Source organism: Adiantum capillus-veneris, chromosome 25 (assembly GCF_014529385.1).
Source record: "Adiantum capillus-veneris isolate H3 chromosome 25, ASM1452938v2, whole genome shotgun sequence".
NCBI lineage: Eukaryota > Viridiplantae > Streptophyta > Polypodiopsida > Polypodiales > Pteridaceae > Adiantum > Adiantum capillus-veneris.
The window spans coordinates 15,464,231-15,485,433 of record NC_140955.1 but is presented as its reverse complement, the minus strand read 5'-3'; the positions used below and the strand labels follow the sequence as shown (position 1 = coordinate 15,485,433).

The 21,203-nt window shown below is 38.9% G+C and overlaps 2 protein-coding genes across 5 annotated transcripts; both read right to left on the bottom strand.

Moving 5' to 3' along the window:
* Positions 1-16,187: 16,187 nt before the first annotated feature.
* Positions 16,188-19,173, bottom strand: LOC147424458 (beta-glucosidase 42-like). 3 transcript variants are annotated; one of them, XM_086499507.1, is made up of 4 exons: positions 19,042-19,173; positions 17,452-17,554; positions 17,179-17,284; positions 16,188-16,836 (listed from the first exon to the last, which is right to left on the bottom strand). In XM_086499507.1, the coding sequence occupies exons 1-4, from the start codon at positions 19,082-19,084 to the stop codon at positions 16,807-16,809; spliced, it is 282 nt and encodes a 93-aa protein (XP_086355633.1). In that variant the 5' UTR covers positions 19,085-19,173; the 3' UTR covers positions 16,188-16,806. The 3 variants fall into 3 exon arrangements, with proteins under 3 accessions (XP_086355633.1, XP_086355632.1, XP_086355631.1); XM_086499506.1 differs by lacking the exon at positions 16,188-16,836 and adding an exon at positions 17,767-17,854 and having other exon boundaries at positions 16,843-17,284; positions 19,042-19,146; XM_086499505.1 differs by lacking the exons at positions 16,188-16,836; positions 19,042-19,173 and adding an exon at positions 17,767-17,963 and having other exon boundaries at positions 16,843-17,284.
* Positions 18,135-21,001, bottom strand: LOC147424457 (beta-glucosidase 25-like). 2 transcript variants are annotated; one of them, XM_086499508.1, is made up of 10 exons: positions 20,910-21,001; positions 20,648-20,798; positions 20,473-20,570; positions 20,364-20,377; positions 20,199-20,284; positions 19,916-19,996; positions 19,738-19,825; positions 19,516-19,646; positions 19,373-19,381; positions 18,135-19,159 (listed from the first exon to the last, which is right to left on the bottom strand). In XM_086499508.1, the coding sequence occupies exons 1-10, from the start codon at positions 20,922-20,924 to the stop codon at positions 18,975-18,977; spliced, it is 858 nt and encodes a 285-aa protein (XP_086355634.1). In that variant the 5' UTR covers positions 20,925-21,001; the 3' UTR covers positions 18,135-18,974. The 2 variants fall into 2 exon arrangements, 1 of the variants encoding a protein (XP_086355634.1); XR_015186342.1 differs by lacking the exons at positions 18,135-19,159; positions 19,373-19,381; positions 20,648-20,798; positions 20,910-21,001 and having other exon boundaries at positions 19,580-19,632; positions 19,738-20,284; positions 20,364-20,634.
* Positions 21,002-21,203: the final 202 nt, after the last annotated feature.

Genomic DNA, 21,203 nt, shown 5'->3' with positions numbered 1-21,203 from the left:
ATATCCCTTTCTCCTAACAACAACACATGTGTGCCATGGGAATCAAACATCAAGTTGTTGTGCTCATAGCTACGCTTCAACGATGGTCCTAGGCTATGCAACCAATCCCTACCAAGAACCACATCAGCCCTTTTGATGTTCATAACTTGAAAATCCAAACAAGTAGAGTACCCATGTACTTCCAATGGGACAGCTCGGCATTGAGTATCCCATATTTCCGTATCATGTCCATTCATCATTGCTGCCTTGTAGCGGTGGGTACTCGAAGTTTGAGGCAGTTTGAGATTTTTCACCGATCCATAATTGATGAAACTGTGAGTAGCACCGTCATCTACCAAGATGTGCACCTTGTGCCCTTGAAGATATCCGTGCATACGTACTAACTCATGTGGTCCAAAGGTTTGTTGCCACATGGAAGCTGTGAGACAGCATTCATGCACCACCTCAATGTGTGTTACTTCCACCGTGGAGAATTTTGAGGAAGACTCAAGAGGCACTAGTTGCACCATGTGCACTGCTTTCTCCTTCCCCTGAGCAGCAAATTTCCCCTTGAGACAATCCTTTTTGCCATGGCCTTTTCCTAAGCATTGAAAACATAGCTTCTCTTTCTTGGCTTTATCAAAATCCTCAGGAGAGAGAGGACCCCTGGACCCCTTGGGTTTTTTAGATGCATCTAAATTAGCAACTAGAAATTTTCTTTTATTGTGCCCATACTAAGTGCGTGTATTACCATGTATACTAGCAGGCACGTTACTATTATGTGTTTTCTTATCATCAGGGTCATCATGAATATGTGCTTTCACTATGGCTTCCTCAAGTGTTTTAGGGTCTTGGGTCTTGACATACTTCTTAAGTTCTGGAGTCAAACCTCGTATGAACCCTCGTACTTGTTGAAAGGTATCCAAGCCTTCCAACTTGAGGATGACATCCCGATAGTGAGAGATATATTCAAGGAGTGACGGATATTGGCGCATGGAACATGTGTCCTAAGCGGTCCAATTCCAATTGGCCTCGTTTGTAGGCAAAAATTCCTTGTTAAACATTGATTCAAGGCTACCTAACTCTGTGGTATGATGTTCTTCTCCTTGAGAGACATCCACCATTTGTAGGCCTTGCCCTCCAGAGTTAAGCTCGTTTGCAGCGATCTGAATGCATCCGGAGTATGCCGTAAGGCGTGAATTCCATCCCATTTATTAAGAAAGATGTTCACTGCATCCTTATTGCTGTCCCGGTCTTCACCCTTGAAAATTGGTGGTTTAAAGTTCTTTAACAAGTCATCTACCTCTTTGGCAGTGAGAGTATACAGTGTTTCATTAATTGGGCCTTGACCTTGTGTTCCAACGTGCTCATGCATGTGGGTGTCAGCAGGACTCTTAGTCTACTGTTGCATTAATTGAATGACTAATGTGGAAAGTTTAGTAACATTTTCATTTAAAGCTTTAAAATTTTCATCCATGACTGTCATGCGTGTCTAAAGTGCACGGAATTCTTGAATATCGAGCAATTCATAAGTATATTCTCCTGCCGCAGCGTCGCAGATACTCTCCTTGATAGGATCCGGCCACGAGCCGTCGTTGGTAGGATCAAGAGTACTTTGCTCAAAATCGAATGTCATGTTGATATCCGAATCCATGGCGACACAGTGTAGTGAAAGAAGTACTCAGAAAAAAATACCTGATGTGGGTAGCACTTGCCAAGTAGAGATAACTCCACTTGTGCGTCGTAGCACATGACCGTCGAAAAAAGAAGAATTTGCACAAGCGGCGTAAAAATCGAACTTCGCAAAATCGCTCGTGGCTTCACAAGACGACTAAAATCGTGTAGTGTAGATGGTTGAAGCGTCACCGCCGTTGTCAGAAAGCTTGATTATTGAAAGCTTCGGCGATTATGTTGCATGAACGCCAATTGAAACTGTCGCAATTGTAAAAATATGCAGGTTTCTGGAATTTTCTGCAATAACTGAGCGTAGCCGTAAGTCGTGAGACTCGATGAAAAGCCGAGACGGCTTGCTGCTTGCCCCACACATGAAGGCTCTTGCTTGTGAGCCACCTTGCTTGTGGGAAGGGCTACCAAGAATGGCCAAGGCTCAAAATTTTGTGTCAATTGGCCATGCCATATAAAATCGAGCAATTTCTTGAAGGGAAAAAAATGCAGGCAGCGCGAGCAGAAACGAGAGCTCACAAGGAAACTGTGTGCGGCTTGCTCAAGCGGCTAATGGCCGCGAGCTCTTGGAAGCACACCTCCTTCACCAAGGCGCTCCTGTCAAGCCCAAGAGTGCAAAACTCCGTGCACCACAGCTTCCCTTCCAAAACAGGAAAGCGTGCCCGATTTAGGCAGACCCCTTACTAAATTTGGTAAAAATCCTACAAAAGCCACGGTTCTCACATCAAGGCCCTATTTTTAGCAGCAAAAAGTGACCACGCCTAGAGAGAGAGTGGAAGAGAGACTTCCTAGCTAACGTAAGCTCTGATACCAGTGTAAGAACTAGGGGAAACTAGACTGAAGATCCTCCTCCCAACCTCCCTTTATATAGGCGGGCCCCTAGTCCCTTGCCCTAGACGGATCCCCTGTCCACACTGTATAGCTCGACCCTTGGACGTAGTCCATGACCATCCTAGTTCTTAGGTTACAAGACCCTTGTCCTGAAATTATGGTTCTCATGGGTATGCTATAATCAGTTTTTTTTATGGCTTGGTGATTGTCTTCATCCTGTGTGCAAAAGTTTTGAGTATGAGATAGGTTAAAAGCATAAGTAAGAGAGACTTCATCTGGTACTAAATTCCACTAATTCAATCTCAGAGAAATACTTATGTAAATAGCCTTTACACTGTTGCTCAAGAGAAAAAATTACTACTAAAGCAAGCTCAACTCCCTACTTTCAAGGGAGAGGGACCCAATTTAGGGCGAGATGTCGAAGCATGGTTAGATGCTATGGATGACTATTTTAAAACTGCAAGAACTGCTTAGGAAAACCAAACAATGTTAGGTATGTTCTGTCTCACGGCAGAGATGCCAAACTTTGGTGGAAGCAACACTGCAGAGATAATCCCACGAGTAGTCCATCTTGGGAGAACCAACCTTAATGAACGAGGAAGATGAAAGAGCCACTTGCTTGGCTACAATTAGTAATCTTAGAGCTCAACAACAATAGGCAGTTTTGTAAACCACTATAAGTCGATAATGTAAAACTTTGAGTTACTTATAAAATGGTATACATTACTTTCTTTCCCAAATTACTTAAGGAATCTAAAGTTAAGTTAGTATTCAATCAAGAAATCAAGGGTTGATCTAGCAAATGAGACAGAGATTCTCGATAGTATGAAAAGAATTTTTTTTTAAAATGAGATAGTTATCAAGAAACCAACTCACATTCTCTGTGCATACGATAGCCTTCCTTGGAAATGACCTAGATATGAAAGTATTAAGGTACGAGACTAATAGGAAGCTGAAAAGAACTCTTGGTATGATACTTCTTAAAACCCTTTACATATTGTTGGTCAACCAGGTTAGACCACAGAGGGGATACCTCTGGTGCAATGGTGGAAGCTTGTGCCGAACGCAGATTGCTCAGAATGGCAAGAACACGCCGAGCGCGTTCAGATTGGCAAAGTTGAAATACATGATACTTGTCGAACGCTGATTGCTCTGAATGGTCAGTTAGACCGAGCGCGTTCATGTTGACAAGGTGAATATATGGATCTTTTATGGAATTGATTTAACCTGGTTTTTGAGATGATACGAATGGTTTGTAAAGGTTTTTAAGATGGGCTCAACACTAAGAGTTTCTTGAGGAAAAATTGACTAGCAAGCAACTCCAACCAGAAACTAGAAAGAACTCTTAGAGTAATCAGTAACCTTTGGTAAAGTGGAAAGGTTATCCCTTCGAAGATGCCAATTGGGAGGATGAATTTCTCTTCTCAAAGATTTTCCCAATTTCGGTTGAGATGAGGGCATCTCAAATTCTTAAGTTGGGGTGATTGTAAGATTTCCAGTTTCTGAAACCTTAAGATGCTATAAAGCTTAGTTCAACTGATATGATTATTGAAAAAGCAATGTAGAATTGTCCGAGCGTGGCAAATATTGGTATTTTTGAAATCTTAAGCACAGCAAACCCCGGGCTAGAAATTTTCAGAATCAGATACCGATAAAATCTGGAAGAGTTACGGGCTCTGAAAGGTTACAATAGGAATTCAATTAGTTAAGTAAAATTGGATGGTTTCAGTAATTATTATTATCAAAGACTTTCTTATCCTAAGGTTCTAGAATTTACTGATATTTCCAATTTTCATCATTAAAAGTCAGTGAAAATAGTCAAAATCAATTCTGGAAGCTGAGGGGACAGTGTGGAGCTATTATGAACCTACCAGGGACTCAAATAGCAGCAAGGGGTGCCATCTTCAGCCTGGGGACTGCTTGAACTGCAAGCAACTGCCTTTTACAGCCTGTGAGAGCCTGTGAAAGCTTGTGAGCTTGTGATAAATACTCTGTTTTTAGGAAAAATTAAAAGAGGAAAATTAGTAAATTGATTTAAATTGCTTTGAGTTATTTATCAGAGGTTAACTATATGTTAGGAAACCTGTGATAGTTATGTTAAGCTCAGATAATTAATTTACCTAATTATCACATAAATATTACATTATTTTTAGGGAAAAATAAAGGGGGGAATATAATAGATTAATCCAAAAACCTTTCATATGAATATCAAAGGTAGAACACAACTTGAGGAATCCATGATAAATACTCCAACCTCAGATATATAGTTTAGGTATTTATCTTCAATAAAAGTAACCGATTTTGCGTATAAAATAAAGAAAGAAAATTAATAAATGAATTGATCAAATTACCAAATAAACAACTGAGGTCCAAAATCACTATTGAAGGGTGGGACAATTACCTCAGCATAAATGGTTTGTATAACAAATTACTATCAACAAAATTTTACCTAAATTAGACCATAAGTATAGAAGGAAAAGGTTATAAATTAAATTTATGAAAATCCCTAAAGATAGAACATATCAAATTACAATTTAGGGTGAGTAATCCATTAGCCGATAGAAATTTATAATTTACTAAGGTTAAGTGTAAAATATTCATGGAATATAGATCAAGGGTAAACCTAATAAATGGCTTTCCTAATAAAATGGTAATTATGGAAAATTACTTATAGTGTAAAGAAGTTACAAGAGGAATATCTCATCCAATTAACTATCAAGGATACCTACTTACTCCAAAAATCCTTATTTTTGGGTAAAAAGGAAAAGAGAAGAGATTATTCAATTAAACCTCTAATCGATTAAGTCTTTTATAAGGATAAGAAGTTATGGCACCTAAAAGGACCCGAGAAAATCCTACATCTGATGATGAGGACGTAGATATAAAAAGAACTAGAGCGTCGCACGACGATGAAGCCAGGCCTAGTAGTAGGCCTACGAAGGAGAGTCTTCAAGCGCCAGCGCAGTAGCAAATGGCCGATCAATCCCAGGTGGGTTTCGTATTATTCAATTAAGTTTTTAAATAGTTTAAGTTCCTTTATAAGTTAGCATTGCATACATAAGGAGTGAGAAAGAATCGGGAAAGGAATAATTGACCAAAAACGAAAGGTAAATTTCAACGTGCATTTATAGGAAAGAATTGTTTGGGTTAAAACTGGTTGAATTAAGAAAGATATGACTGATCATCCTTAAGACAGCTTGTCCAAGACACCTCTGACTCCTTGGTATATTTTGATGATAATGATTGGCTTTCTAGCCATGGATAAATCGGTTATCCCCATGAACGATGAGTTTCTACTCCATGTCATGTTTTGATGTTTCTACCTAAGTTAGGATACCGTTTTTATCCTAGGGGAGCCGCCCAGTTGTATAGACAACTGGTTTGGTGTATGGGCACCCGGAACCTTAGGTGGGGGTTTATCCACTCCGGATTATGAATAAGGAATGGGTGCAGTTTTTTTCACCCTTAGGTGGTCTTGAGGCAAGAAGAGTACTGGTCATGGTTATTATGGATAATGTTTTGATTGACAGTACCCTGTCTTAACTTTAAAGATGTGTGTTTGCTAAAAGACTGTTTTCAATATTGTTTTCAAGGGCTGTTTTAATAAAATTCTATTATGAAGGATAAAAGGAATCATTATTTTAATTGTGATAAGAATGTGATAGTATTTAAATAACAAAAGAATCATGTATGAGTGCGGGGTGGTAAGTGGGGATTGACTAAGGTTGTCAATCATGGACGGGTGGACCTGATTAGTCAGGTAACTATCCATCCCCGCACACTAAAAACGTTTGGAAAACTTCTTCACTTGGAAGAGAAGTCCACGAGCGGCTGTGCCCTCACATATGTTAGGGGAAAAAAAGCATTGGTTGAGGATACCTTAGCCCAATTGTGACAGTTATAGGGTCGAAATAGTTTTTTGGACTTTTAATACGTTGTCCCGTTTTCACTATAAGACAGGACTAGGTCTTCTTCTAAGGCTATAGACCCAAGCCATTGTCAATGGTAAAGGTCTATTCCTTGGATTTTTCTTGTTTAGAGACTCTGATTTTTATCAGACCTAGAGACCTGTCAAGGATCCCATCCTGATCTTGGTATTGGCGGATTGGGGACCTCACATTCTGGGGGCAACATGTTTCTTTGCCTTCTTTGGAACCTCTTTGGGCTTGTCTTCCTTCTTTGGCTTCTTTGTCTTTGCTGTTTTGAGAGGACCCTCCTTGATCTCTGTGGTGCCTAGCCTCTTCCTTTTTCTTATTTGGCCCTTTGGGGACATGGGTGTTATGGGTAGTGCTATTTGGGCACTGGCCGTATTTCTAATCAACTTTTCCCTTACCCACCAAACATGGTTTCCGGTGTAGCAATTCCTATTGATCTAGCAAAGAAAGATTAGTGTGTTAGCTTACCCTAATATAAATATCTTTTCCTATTTATATTGTCAAATGCTTACCCTAATAGTCTTTTTGGGTTGCAATAGGTGTAGTCAACCACTTACTTTGTATTTGTTATCACTCTCCATCCACATGAGAAAGCCTCACTTTGCAATGGTGGCTACACAAACAGAAAAGGCAAAATAAATACACAATTTTAAGCTCAAACTACTTACAACCTAGCAGTACTATACCTTCACATTTAAGATTTTCATGTCATTCATGAGCCTTGCTATAGGAGGAAATAGCTCAATTGTCTCTATTAGCCTTCAGGTAGCCCTATTTAGAAAGATCCAAAGCATTATTACAAAATAATTGAAAGTGGGGGCACTAGGTAATGTATGGGACAATTACAATTACAACCTAGCCATTCCATGGTAGCCCTCAAGAGAGTTCAATATGAAACATGTTTTATCAGTGATATCAATTGCTATAAGACTCCAATGAGAGCTATGGCAAGACCATTGCACATTGTCAAAAGATTCCATGATGAAAGTTTGAAAATGAAAATGATCTAGGGTTGCAGTAGAACATACCTCTCATTGTAGGGACAGAGGAGGAGTCGCAATTTTCAAAATCTATATTGGATAGCTAGTTCCTTATGTCACATTAGTTCTCAAATAGTGAGAGATGGTTGGGTTAACCATATCTTGGATATCTAACTTGTAGTCACACATCAATAATCTATAAAGAATTTCAAAAGAACACTTTGTAATTATGAATAACCTACAAAAACACTTATAGAATGTTGATGGTGGTTAGGCAAACCTCAAGGATGCAATAATAATACGGTCATTAATCTCTCTTTGCCAACCTTTGAGGATTTCAACACACTCAACATCTAGGGTAATATAGTTTGTTATTTTAAGAAGGCCATCCTCTAAGAAAGCAGCCACTAAGAAGCATGTCGAATTAACACCTCTCAGCATTGAAGAGTATTTTGTAGCTCCTCCCTGTCAACTTTGGGCTCTTCCAAAAAATTATCCTCTATTATTTTCTCAACCAACATTTCAAGCTCTTTTGCCTTTCTTGATGGAGGTATGTTGATAATGTTGAAGTTTTTCTCATCTTGCAGAGGTACTGGTTCAAGAATTTTGTTGAATCTGTACCTTAATCTCCTCAAGTAATCATATCCTTGTCCATCATTGTGACCCTGTGAGAGTGGGCTGCACATATGTATGCATCCTGGAAGAGCTCAATTAAAAAGTCTTCAACAGACTCCTGCATACATGTCAAGGCACCTCTTGTCCATCTTATATCAATCTTAAGCTGCTACACACCCTCTAGAAAGGAAGCTTTGGAATTGCAATTGTCAAAGCCTTTTGTGCTCTCCTTATCTCCCTCAAGCATCTCACCTTTTGAGAGAATCTCCTTTTCTTTATAGGTGGGAGTTTCATACCAGCTCCCTTTTTGGTGTGTTGCTTAGAGGATGCAGCTCTCTTATCTCCTTGTGATCTCTCACCTTTGTCCACCTTTGAGATATCACCTTTGTTCCCCTGTGAGATCTCACCTTTGTCTGCTCGTTTGAAATCATTTGGTGTTTCCTTGACATCTCCCGGTTTGACATTCTCTGTAGGAACCTTCCTTGTAGTTTGTTTGGTCCTTGCCATATTTCTAGATTAGACCTAGAAGGAGAAAATATAATGAGCATAGAGTCACTAATAGTTTTTTATCAATAAACTATATTATACCTCTTCATTAACTTCAAAGGGAAACATTCTATTGATATTGCACACAAAAAGAGACTTGTGACTTCTCTATGTGAAAATAGTCTGGTCGGACATACATCCCGGCTACACTATTTTCGCATTGAGAGGACACATTCAAGTAAAGTTGAAAGATGATATAAATAATTATATAAAATACATTGACTTTCCTTGATACACTATGTTAGGCCTCCATGTGAAAAAGATACATTGTGTCCCCTCTATGCAAAAATAGTATAGCTGGTTGACTACTTTATTTGCATAGAGACGACAGTAGTGAAAAGTTTGAAAAAATGCCAATTATGTCATCCCTATGCAAAAAGACTATACTCGGACATGTGTCCGACTTCTCTATTTTCTCATAGAGAGGACACTATAAAAAAAATCTCCAAAATAATACTTGTGTCATCTCTACGTGAAATTAGTGTAGTCATTGGCTACACTATTTTCGCATAAGGACGACACATCTAAAAAAAATATCATGACACCTCTTATGTCGTCTCTGTGCAAAAATAGTGTATTCACACATTTGTCCTACTACACAAATTTGGCGTATGGATGACACGGCTTGCGTACCTTTTAATGAGAATCCAAATGTTTGAATTGAAGAATCAAGAAGAGATATGGAGGAAACGTGAAGGTCCGGGTTGAATCCAATACGAGAAGCGAAAAAAGAGACCCAATGTAAGTCGACCTCCAATTGGATTTCAAAATCAATGCAGAGTCTACAATGGAGCTAATAGAAAGAAAAAATGCTTGTTCGAGTGCGAGCGCTACTGTATATACGACTGCAAAATTACCTAGGTAAAATTTGAACTTGCACGATTATGATGCATATATTTGACTATTTGCATGGATTTGAGCATTAGGCACGTGTTCCAAGGTGCATGATTGACACGATAACATTCTATTTATAGCTCTTAAAAGGAGCTATATAATATCATTTTAAAATCAAACCATTGTATTTTGTGAAAGTGTTTTGTACACATTTCAAAGCTAAAGAGCTCAAAATGTATCTATGAAAACATAAAGGTAACCATTTTCTTTTCCTTTGTGTTTGTCATATGTATGAAAAAATAGAGCACCCAGAAGTCCATCCGAGTGCTCTGTTTTTGCATAGCGAAGACACAATGTTACCCGTTGAGGAACATATTTCTATAAGAGATGTACTATTGTTTGTATGTGATAATAGAGCATCCGGAGAACCATTTGAGTGCTCTAATTTCACATAGTAGAGACACAATGCTATAATTGAAGAATATATTTCTATGGGAGATGTACAATCATCTGTATGCGATAATAGAGCATCCGAACGGCCGTTCGAGTACTCTATTTTCGCATAGCGAGGACACAAATGTTATAAATAAGAAGTCCATTTTTTATAATTATATTTTTTTGTCCATATGCAAAAATAGAACACCCAGATAGCTTCGGTGTGCTCTATTTTTTCATACGGATGACACAATGTCACAAGCAAGAAGTATGTTTTTTTAAGAATGTTATGTTGCGCATATGGAAATTAGAGCACCCGGACGACTGAGTGCTCTATTTTTGCAAAGTGAGGACACAATGCTACAAATAAGTAGTTCTTTATAATGATATCGTGTCGCTTGTATGCAAAAATAGAACACCTAGATAGCCTTTCGCGAGCTCTATTTTTGCATAGAGATGACATATCACTATGGTTGTTTAAGGATGAGTATGACCAATAATTTCATCAAGTGTATAACAATTTAAAGTTTTCTTTTTTGTTTCTTGTGTAGAAAATTCTACTATTAGAAAGAGTTTGAAAGGTCTTGATATTGAAGAGGTTGAGGAGACATGTAATGACAGGTTAATGGAGCTACTATACCAAGTCAAGAAATTGTCTAAGTTTTCCTATGTGAAAGATCTTTAATGTTCCTTTTGATCTGGAGAGCTTTCTTGAAGTGTTCAACAATGAAATTCTTGACTATCAAAAGGTTTGTTTTACCTTAGTAGGGAGCACAAGCTTGACAACTTTGTACACTTTAATGATATATTTAAAGCAAGTAATTCAACACCAAGCACAAGCTCCAAGATGGTTGGCATTACTCCAAGATGATTGGAGAGGGTCCATAATCCATGTCGGTGGCATGGAAGGTATGGTTGCAAGCTTGTGATTGAACATATAGCATTTTTTCTCTTTTTGACTCCTATTCGAATAGAGGAAGGAGAAACCAACTCTCTACAAAATATAGTAGTTGTGAATGTCCAAGATGTGGAGGGAACACCTGAAGATTTCAAAGAGGAAATGGAGAGGGTTGAAAGCAAAGAGAACTTGGATGTTGTAGAATTAAAGGGAAGGAAAATCACCAAAGTGGAGGAATCAATCCATATTCCAAAGGAAGAAGAGATTGATCCCTTGTTGTGCACAACAACCATGCCCACCTACAAGATAAACAATAAGGATTATTTGCCGCTATAGGACATACAAAAACTCTTTGATATAAGAGAGGACAACTGCCTTGCTATTTTGGTAGAGTGGGCAGAGCATGATAAAGGCTTTGTGGACTACAGTACACCCTGCCCATTATCATTACTTGATATAAAGTCTGAGCAGTTTATTGATCATTTTAAGCAACCAAAACTGATCCTTGTATTATTCCCCATTTTCTTCCTTGCCTCTCTCTCGTGGAAAGCCATTATAAAAACCTTTTACTTGCAGATGATCTACCTTTTGCATCCTTCCTTTTTTGTATACTCCTCTGTATAGCTGTAGCAATATCAGATTTGTCTAATAATTTTTTAGTGACTTGTGATCTTGTTCTATGCCACACTTGTCTATAAAACCACTCGAATACTTCAAGAAAGCTATTAGCTTTTTAAGCTCCTCCACCATGTCTAGTGTGTTTGAAAAACTGGTTCTTGCCTGATAGTGGGACTTCTCCATACCTTGGGTAGACCAAATTGACAAGCTTCCATATTTCTTAACAAACCAAGGAGTGTGATTGTAGATAATGTGTGCTGCAAAAAAAAAAAAAAAATCAATTCTTTAGCAACTTATGCAAGTATTGGAGCAGATTAGTACATTCAAAATTCATAACTATTACCATGTAGTGTGTGAAGTGTTTGCGCTCCAAGCACTTATCATAGATTTCTTGAATCTGTTCAACTCTTGCTTAAAGCTGGAGAGGTCATTCTCTCCCTAATGAATTTTATCAGAGTAAAAAAAAGAATGTATCCAAGGCTTCCCACACTTCTGCCTTTTCAATTCTTGCTCTTCCATCAACTCCATGTTCCTTCACATCATTGTGCAAAGCCTTCCATTGGTTGTACTGGACTTTAGATGAACCCCTACCCAACTTTCCTTGAAATCCCAAGAATTTTCTAGCCTTCATTCCACCAATAGAAGCTTTCCTAGTGACATTATTTCCACCACATGACCTTTTGGGGTTTGACTCAATCACAACATTCTCCCCAAGAAGTCCAATATCAAACAATACCCTCTAAATACTACTTATTGCAGCTCCTCTAATTGATAAAGGTCGTAGCTCCCATGCAAACCATATGTAGAGGTGCACAATCGTCTCAATGATTCTACAGAGTGCATGAAGTGTGCAAAGGTGGACATTTGAAAGGGGAATATATAAAACATCTTGAAAGATTGGATCTTTAGAGTGTCTATCTGGGGCTTTGTTCCAATTAACAGGATTCAACTCCTTTGTTGCACCCATACAATAGATACAACGGCTTTTGGCATTAGCAACCCTTGGCACAATGTACATACACTTTTAGTGCCTTTAGGTCCCCCCCCCCATGTGCAATTCCACCTTGTACCTACCAAAGCTCTCAACATCTAGCTCCTCCCTAGCCTGTTGATCTTTGATTATAGCAGGGATACTAGTGTGGTGAAATACCCAATTCAACACATTGAAATTTTCACTATCAACCAAAGAACCCAACCACCAAATGTTCTTCTCTAACTGCACACTAGGGTTTTTTTTCCTTTGTGGTATGCAAAGCTCTATTCATGAGAGTTGTTGAACTCTCTCAAGATTTCTACCCTTCACAGTTTCACTCATCTAATTTGATGAAAAAAATGGCTTGCCCATTCACCTCAATATGTTGAAGATCATAGAATTTTATCATGGCCCTCTGCAAATTTCTCAAGTCAAAGAAAGATTGTTGAAAGAGTTAAACTTGAGGTCTTTCCTCTTACCAAAATATATGTCATTGATGTGAAAAGGCTCTCTAAGAATCTCCATAACCTTGGAATTAATTTTGAGCCTGGCCTGTTGAACAACTGATGAATTTGGAAGCAAGGACCCCTTCACTCTTAACTTCTTCAGGTTTTTGTTGATGAGCTTGAATAGCTTTTGGTAACCTACCCTACTGATTGCAGCTTTTTCCAAAATCCTTTAAACTTCATCTTTTTCCAAAGTAGAACTTTACAAAAGTCCATCGATGCATAGCAACCTTGAATCTTCTTTCATCCAATAGGTTGCCAGCAAGAACAAGTGGAATCACTTCACAAAATGATTTTGATGCACCTCTCATGCTTCCTTGTGAGCAGTCTGGCTAAACTAAGCACTTGAGTAAACACAAGGAAAGACTATAACACCCAAATATACCAACTTGCAGAATAATATCAATATGAAAAAAAAAGTTTTACCTCACTGCTTTGATTCTTTTGTTGCAGCCTCTACCTCCTTGCTTAAGACACTCAATATTCTTCAACTTCCTTTGTCTTTGTTTAAGTCTAATATTTGTCCTCTTTCGTCTGACTGTGTTCATCAATGCTTGGCGGTTCTTTACCTTCTCCTTGCTTTCTTGAAGCTAATGATAAAGAGAATCCTTAAGCGTTTTCCAGCTTAAGAATGTCTGTCTCTGCTACAAGGTTTTTTGTATAGCCTAATAGCCCTTTCATACCATCTCCAAAAAATCTCATCAATGAAGCACTTGAAGAATGGTGGGATGCAATTGGTGATAGGGTCTATGGGATACAATCTACCATTTGCCCATAAATCATGTGCTTCTTTTTTTCTAATCTCAATGCTTCTAGGACATAAGGAGTTTCACAAAACCTATTTCTTTTTCGGAGAGGGGAATATTCATCTTCCAACTTGACATGGAGATGATAGATATCTCTTGTAGCAAGATTCATGGAGATGATGTGGAGAAGATGATGATTTGGATATGGTGCAAAAAAAGATGCACAGAAAGGTGTAGAGAAAGGAAAGAATGAGCAGAGGGAAATTTGAAATTTGGACCAAAAGATAAAAAAAGGTGCATTGGGAGGGAGAAATTTTTGGAAAGGGACACATTCCCAAGAGATTTCAAAATGACACTACATGTGGGCCCCAAAAAGTAACATCCAATGAACGTGGTAAAAATATAAAGGTCCCCTCGGGAGATTCACTATTAGTAATGGGGGATGTCACCTACGTGCATCAAAATTAGAGAAACCCCCCTATATACGATTAACCTACCCCCCTACATACGGACAAGATACGAACGTTCTCGCAATGAGCCATCCCCCCTCATACGGATTCACTATTAGTAATGGGGGATGTCACCTACGTGCATCAAAATTAGAGAAACCCCCCTATATACGATTAACCTACCCCCCTACATACGGACAAGATACGAACGTTCTCGCAATGAGCCATCCCCCCTCATACGGATTTCGTACTGAATGTAATGATCCGCTATTTTATATATGCTAGTAACATAAAAATTTTAGAAGCACATGCTTTTGCAAAAATACATGCTGAAGTGCAAATGAACAGAAGTGTAGATTGTAGTGTGTTTTCATTTTCACTAGATGTTAAGAGAACAAACCATGAAAAGCAACAAATATAATGAATACTAAATTAAATAAACCAATCAATTCATCGTAATTTTTCAAAAGATAGACATCATTTCCCTTGTAAACTAATACAAATCTCAGTCTCGAAACAAATGATACTAGCCACCTACTCAATAGGCTTCCCACATAGGCTTCCCACATGGGATTTAAGGCACACATACGAAATGGATTGTTCTCTAAATAACAAATAACGGTATGATCATAAACAACCATGGAAAAAGTCACTTATTAAATCAAAACACATTACAGGTTTTTTTTCTCTAAATGTATCTCTTTCTTATTAAAATCTCTCTCTCTCTCTCTCTCTCTCTCTCTCACACACACACACACACACACACACACACACACACATATCATGTACCAAACTTGAACGTTTCTATTCATTCTAACTTTTTCAAACAATGTGTAATAGAGTATTAGAACTATAAAATAAAGGAAAACTTAAAAGTCTCCTGGTTTTTAGGTCAAAGTTTAACGCTTTTGCTTTTAAGGCAAAAGCTTCAAATTTTGCTTTTTCCTGTTCACTTTAAGGCAAGCTTGCAATCAAGTTGGGTTATTAAAATTCAAAGGATCAAAACCAAAAATCTTGAAGAGAAAATTGAATAAACGATCCAAATAACTTTTGTTTAACAAAAGGACCAAAGTCTAAAGACTAACAGCAAGAAAAGAGCACAAAAAAGCGACTTTATCTGGAAAGAACTACTAACCAATGAATCGCAAAACCAATGATTGAGAGAACACTCATCATATGGATGGCGATGGAAAACTCTTCAAACGCCCGCTGACAGTTTATAGTTGTGTGGAGGTTGGAGGATAAGACGGAGTACCACAAGAAACTTTCGACACATTCCCACTTAAAATTACCATAAGGGAACTCACATTCCCATTTTTTCCGTGCTTAGTGCTTAAAATCCCTGGAGTGGATTTTAAAGGGAATGTCAAATGCTCTCTTGGGAATTCCAATTTCCCTTTAGGGATAATCCTCTTCCATGTGGAATAAAAAATGTGGAGTGGGAAAAATCAACGGAAAGAACTTTCCCTAATTGTTAAAAAGAGGGAAACTAATTAGAAGATCTATCTTCCAACATTTTCCCAAGTGGGTTTTACTTTCTTTTGACTTTCCCATGTTACATGGTGGATGTTTTAGAAAAGTGTCCTGCTCAGTGATGTTGGTCGCACCGGGGGGGACACAAGGAGATATAGGGATCAAAGAGTGTTGTTGGGGAAGCTGATGGAGTTGAATGGGGGTTACAAGAGTGTGCACGACTTCTTGATGTTGGACAGGGGGTGTATCAAGAGATGGGGCACATCAATGCAGAGGCCATCAAGGGGCTCATTCCAAAGATAAGCATATGGGATACAACAGCCCATGGGGTTCAATGTTGTCATCTGTAGTAGCACGCTATAGTGATCAAGTGCAAATGTCCCATACATACAGAACCACCTCCCTTTACTAACCATAATGAAGGACCAAACCGGAGTAAACCCAACCCCTTGCCTTGCCACTTTTCCTTGAGTTGAAGTCAGGATGATTGTAGTATTTTTATTTCCAAATCAAAATAGCTCCTAAGCACTACTATAAAAAGTGGCAAGGCAAGGGGCTGGGTTTACGATTGTAGTATTTTTATTTCTAGATCAAAATAGCTCCGAAGCACTACTATACAAAAATTAAAAATATTGTATATCTGTAAAAAAAGATGAAAAAAAGAAACGTTGTACATTAGACATTCATAATTAAGAATTGGTGCCCGTTCATGAAGAGGGCAATAAAAGTCTACTTTGCAATCAACTCTAGGTTTGTACATAAGGTTTGATGTTCAAAACGCCAAAACCAAAAGAAATATCCAACCTCATTAGGTTGTTGCCTTCACATGTAGAGTCAGTGTGTTTAGGCGAATAGAAGGTCAACCTTCTTGCATTTTGGCAAAAGTTGAGAGTTCAAACCAAGTAAAGACAAAGAGGGTACGACCCCCACCCAACGGGCAGGTGCAAGACACTTCACAGTTTTGCAATGCCGAGGTAAGGCACATAAGGTTTCCTTATGACAACCCTTATCCATAAGGGTTGTCATAACATTTTGACCATGCATCCAGTGTATCAAATGTGCTTTTAGGTCTCAGTAAGGGATATTGTACATTAGACACTCATACAATACTCTTGCAATAAGCCAATGTACAATTATTTCTTGCTCTGTCGGCTTGCCAATGACCCGGGGGGGGTGCACTCCTCCCCTTGCTAGCTTGCGGACTCTAGTAAAAGTAAAATGTATAAAGTACAATTATATCGTTTTCTCTATTCTGTGCTTGCCCTCTTCCAAAACCTGGCTGCATTCTAGCCTCTATAGATCCCTTTAAAGATTCATTAAGCTTGGTGAGCTGCTCTGCAACATCATCATGTGTGAACATAAAAGTAAACAAAAACTCCAAATAGGTAATGAAAATTGAAGCAGAGACATAATGTTTATTCTGGCAAACCCATGTTTGTGAGTTATTTTGTGTTTATTTCACCACAGTAATCTCACACACGCTGATCAAGAGTTATTCAAATGACATACTAGCATCTTCATATAGAGTTGTATGTATGTATAAACAACCTGATATAGAGATGCTACATGCAGAGTTATATGAACATATGTATGTACATACAGTATGTATGTATGTGCATTCATATTTACATATGTAGGTATGTAGTTGTGAAAGTATGTAGGTAGGCAGATAGGTACATGTGTATGCATGGACATGCGTACGTGCGGATTGGCCAAGCCTTGGAAGAGCTCAAATCCATTGTCAAGTGACCAAGCAAAAACACCTCTCACATCACCTCCATCCCTATGCATAATATACTTGTCAGACCTTCCCTTAACAAAGCTATAAAAATACTAGAAAGAGGTACTGTTGCATTGCATACTATTTACAGCTGGTGAGACTCTCCCCAATCTTACACGATCACTTGACTTGTTTGGTAAAGCGGAAGAGAAAATCAACCAGAATGTCACCTGATATCCTTGCTTAGAGTTGCATAGTACGAATGAAAGTATTGCACACATGCCATATCATTCATGTTCTCTCCCATATCCGGTGCTGATCGAATTCCCCAACCTGTTCATAGCCCGTGTTTGATTGATTACTTGGCACTTGAACAATGTTAATGCTCAGAATTAATACAATCATGTACCCAATATAGTAATGCATGAAAGAGGACAAGAAACTTGCAATGCTAAAGCACTAAACAAACATCCCAACTAGGGCTCCCACAGTCTAGCATACATGTACTGTTGTGGTAAGCTTGCAGCCGAATGACCTTCCCGTACCTGTATACATGGTCGGGTTGCTATATCACTCTCTCATATACTCCACAATTCTTGTAATACACCATGGTACTGAAAACTCTAGGGTACCCTACAACGCCAAATTTCTGACAAATTAGACACTGCATAAAGTTAAATCCTTAACCATACCTCAATATCTATCTCCTCAACTCGCCAATTGCAACACCATCTAGATCATAGTCTACCATCATCAGAACCCACGAAAGGAAAACCTTGGTTAGACATATTTCCATTCATGATTTGCTCATTGATCGAATAAGGAATGAGAGTAGCAGATTCCTGCAAGAGTGGAAAACCTGTAACATTGGCCCTCATATCTTGAAAATAGTTGAGCTCAGTATCTTGATAAACAGAATTGGTGTCTAGCGTATACATGGTCAAGACCACATTTAGTCCCAAAAAATCCCATGAGGCACATAACTCTTCTGCTTGCGTCGCTGTAACGCTTGGAAGGCGAGGCCCTACCATATTCTTCATGCTCTTAGGGTAGTCCCCAAGCTCAACAGGTCCATGAACTTGATTAAATCAACCTTCAATTTCCCATCTTCAAATACAATCAACATTTTTAGCCACTTATAAAGTAGGTGATCCACGATTGGGATCACGTGGTAGATCGACTTCGGCATTCACTCTCATATGGTTGTAAGCCTGACCTTGGGCTTGAAGGCTCAGCTAGTGAGCCGGCTGGGTACCTTCAAAGACTTATCAGCATGATCCAAAAAACTGAGTTGGGCATGTACCCAACTCAATTGTGTGCTTGAGTAGACAAGTGCTCACTTAGGATCACACTTGGTTATGCACATACAGAAGCTAGAGTCCACAAAGCTGGCAAAGATACTTGCCCTAGATGGGCTCTTGCCTCCTCTATAGCTTTGTCTTCTAAGAGAATAGAGTGATTGGTATTAAGATGGCAATGAGTACTAACTTTTGCGCATTCTTATCGGTCCTAAATACTCATACAAGAAATATTCCTGTTCTAATTGCATTATTAAATTCACCACATTCTGAGAAAATTACATCGTCGGTCCTAAATGCGCATATGAGAAATATGTCTATGCTAATTGCATTACATAAGGACACAAATCCCATGCACAGGTCAAGTGTTCACATACTCATGTCATTGTTAAGGAATCTATGTCCATTGTATAATCAGATGCAAACATGCCATTGAGGTATTTAATCTGCAAACATTAACCAAACATTGAAGTATCTACTAATCCATCATATAGTAAGGAAGGTTGAAACCAAATCACATACCATCCAAAATAGAAATCTTGGGCACGCTGAGCTGCCACAACATGGCTGATGCTGGTACTATCTATCGGATCATACCATTTGAACCAGAGAGCTATGCCGATAAGGCCCTTCTGTTTCCCTTGAAACATTATGCACATTGGCAGGAAATGATTTCTTCAACCAATTTATGATTGAGCTCTATTAATATGTGCCATAAATTACCAGACAACGTGAAAAAAATACAATTAATCCGCAAAGGTTACCCAGTAAGTTTACACTGAATCCCAGTTACCACAAATAGTGGATGCCTCAGTTACAACACACATAAATACATCAACTAAGGGGTACTCACTTGGTCTTCCTGCTTATAGAGGTGAGATGTTGCTGTTGCCGAGTGCGCTAGAAATTAGTTGTGGCCAACAATGTAGGGCTCAGTTGTAGAGTTTCCAATGGTGCATTTGACTGTCAAATAGGATAAGATATTGATGCTGCAACGTCCAGGTGGGCTCTGCGTGGATGCATACGCCAGGCTGGCATAGTCATTGGGCTTATCTAGTGTTATCCAGAACTTCACCCGGTCATCGAATGCCGCAAAACATCCATTTGCATACACTAAAAAATCATATCTACATGATCATATGAGGAACCCTTATTCTAAGAGAACTATCCATGCTTTTCATGGGAAAAAAGAGTATTTCGATAATAGCTGCCCCTTACATGATTCGTGTACTCAACAGTCCATGGTACTCATCTTCGAGAGCTTGCAAATGATCTCGAGCCCACAAAGTGACATGGGGCTCTATGCCTGCTCAAAAAGGGTTCAAGACAAGGTTGGTTACTACAAAAAGATCATCCGAGATAATAAAGGCAGTGCTCCTCACGCCAATATTCATACCCTTTTCAAGAAGCAGATTGATAAGATCATTATAGTGTGCAATAGCATCTGCATTGGGAGTGACATTTGGTACTGTGCCATCTGGAAACATCAAGGTCAAAGATGACCCATTTGGTTCGATGTTATGTTGCTACTATGTGCAACGCATGCTTATCCTCGGAAATATTAAGGTTTATCAGCTTGATTATTGCAACAAACGCATATGCATCATCACCTCATCTCATGAACTCATGAGCAGCCAAGAAATGGGTTAAATGCCAAAATAAAGATGAGCTCTACGCACTGGGAAAGATCCGTTTCCATGCAATAGAGAACCGATATGCATCCATCCTTATTTGGTTCAATAGCTTTATATCTTCCTTCACATGCCTGCATCAAACCAGAGAGCAAAAGGATGAGCATTGAGAATTGAGATACAAGACCTATTGTCTCATTTGTACTACTTCACCTTGGAAAAAGGTCCTGCAATAGCACATCATCTTGGAAATACGCATGCTTTCAATGCACCACAAGCATGCGTAGGGGAGAACAGTTCGAGCTAGCAAACATCCGTCCACCTTCAACCAACAGCGACGCCCGCAACCCTCACTTTTGAGCAAAGTGGACACATGTCCAACATCGGCTAACTCTGCATCAAGTATCCAAAATTTGCCTTCTGCAGGTCAAAAGCTTCTTGAAGTTAAATCCAAGGTTACAACATCTAACTGTTATCTATCTTCTCTCACACGTGACCCTCGAGTTGGGCTCCGATGCATCGATGACTGGCCTCATCTATGCCACCACCTACAACGCAGCTCTCCCTGTGTCCTCCATGCCATGCACCAACTCGCAACATGTCCTCCATGCCTCGGTTCTCATGCTGCAAAATGCGACTAGCACACAACTATGCGGGTTTCAACACAGGAAAGTAGCACCTCATTAACACCTTGTCCACGCGTTGTAGGCACAACATGACACGCAGGATTCAACAACAAAAGGAAGAGTAATCACCTACCCACATGTTGCTCATTGGAAAATTCTATCCCATGGCCAAGAGATGCACGAAATTTTCAACCTTGCACTAAGGCCTTCTCTTGCAGGCCAAAAATATGTTTTAAATAAAAAAGTTGCAAAGAAAGTCATCAGGTTTTTAAATGAAGGGACCATTGAAACTAACAAAGTGAAGGGTCACATTGGTATATTAAAACAATTTAATGAAATGGTCACATGTGTAACGCTTAAATTAAATGGTTTTTATCAAATCTTATCAAATCAAAATATAAAAAACAATTCAATCGATTGACATATT

Excerpts from the sequence above, each read along its gene's own strand:
- LOC147424458 (XM_086499506.1), bottom strand. Across the intron at positions 17,285-17,451 it reads ACTCTAAGCAAGGATATCAG|GGATGGAGGTGATGTGAGAG; the intron begins GTGACATTCTGG and ends TATTATGCATAG.
- LOC147424457 (XM_086499508.1), bottom strand. Across the intron at positions 20,571-20,647 it reads CATCGGAGCCCAACTCGAGG|AAGGCAAATTTTGGATACTT; the intron begins GTCACGTGTGAG and ends TTTGACCTGCAG. Across the intron at positions 19,997-20,198 it reads ATGGAAACGGATCTTTCCCA|ATGGCACAGTACCAAATGTC; the intron begins GTGCGTAGAGCT and ends TGATGTTTCCAG.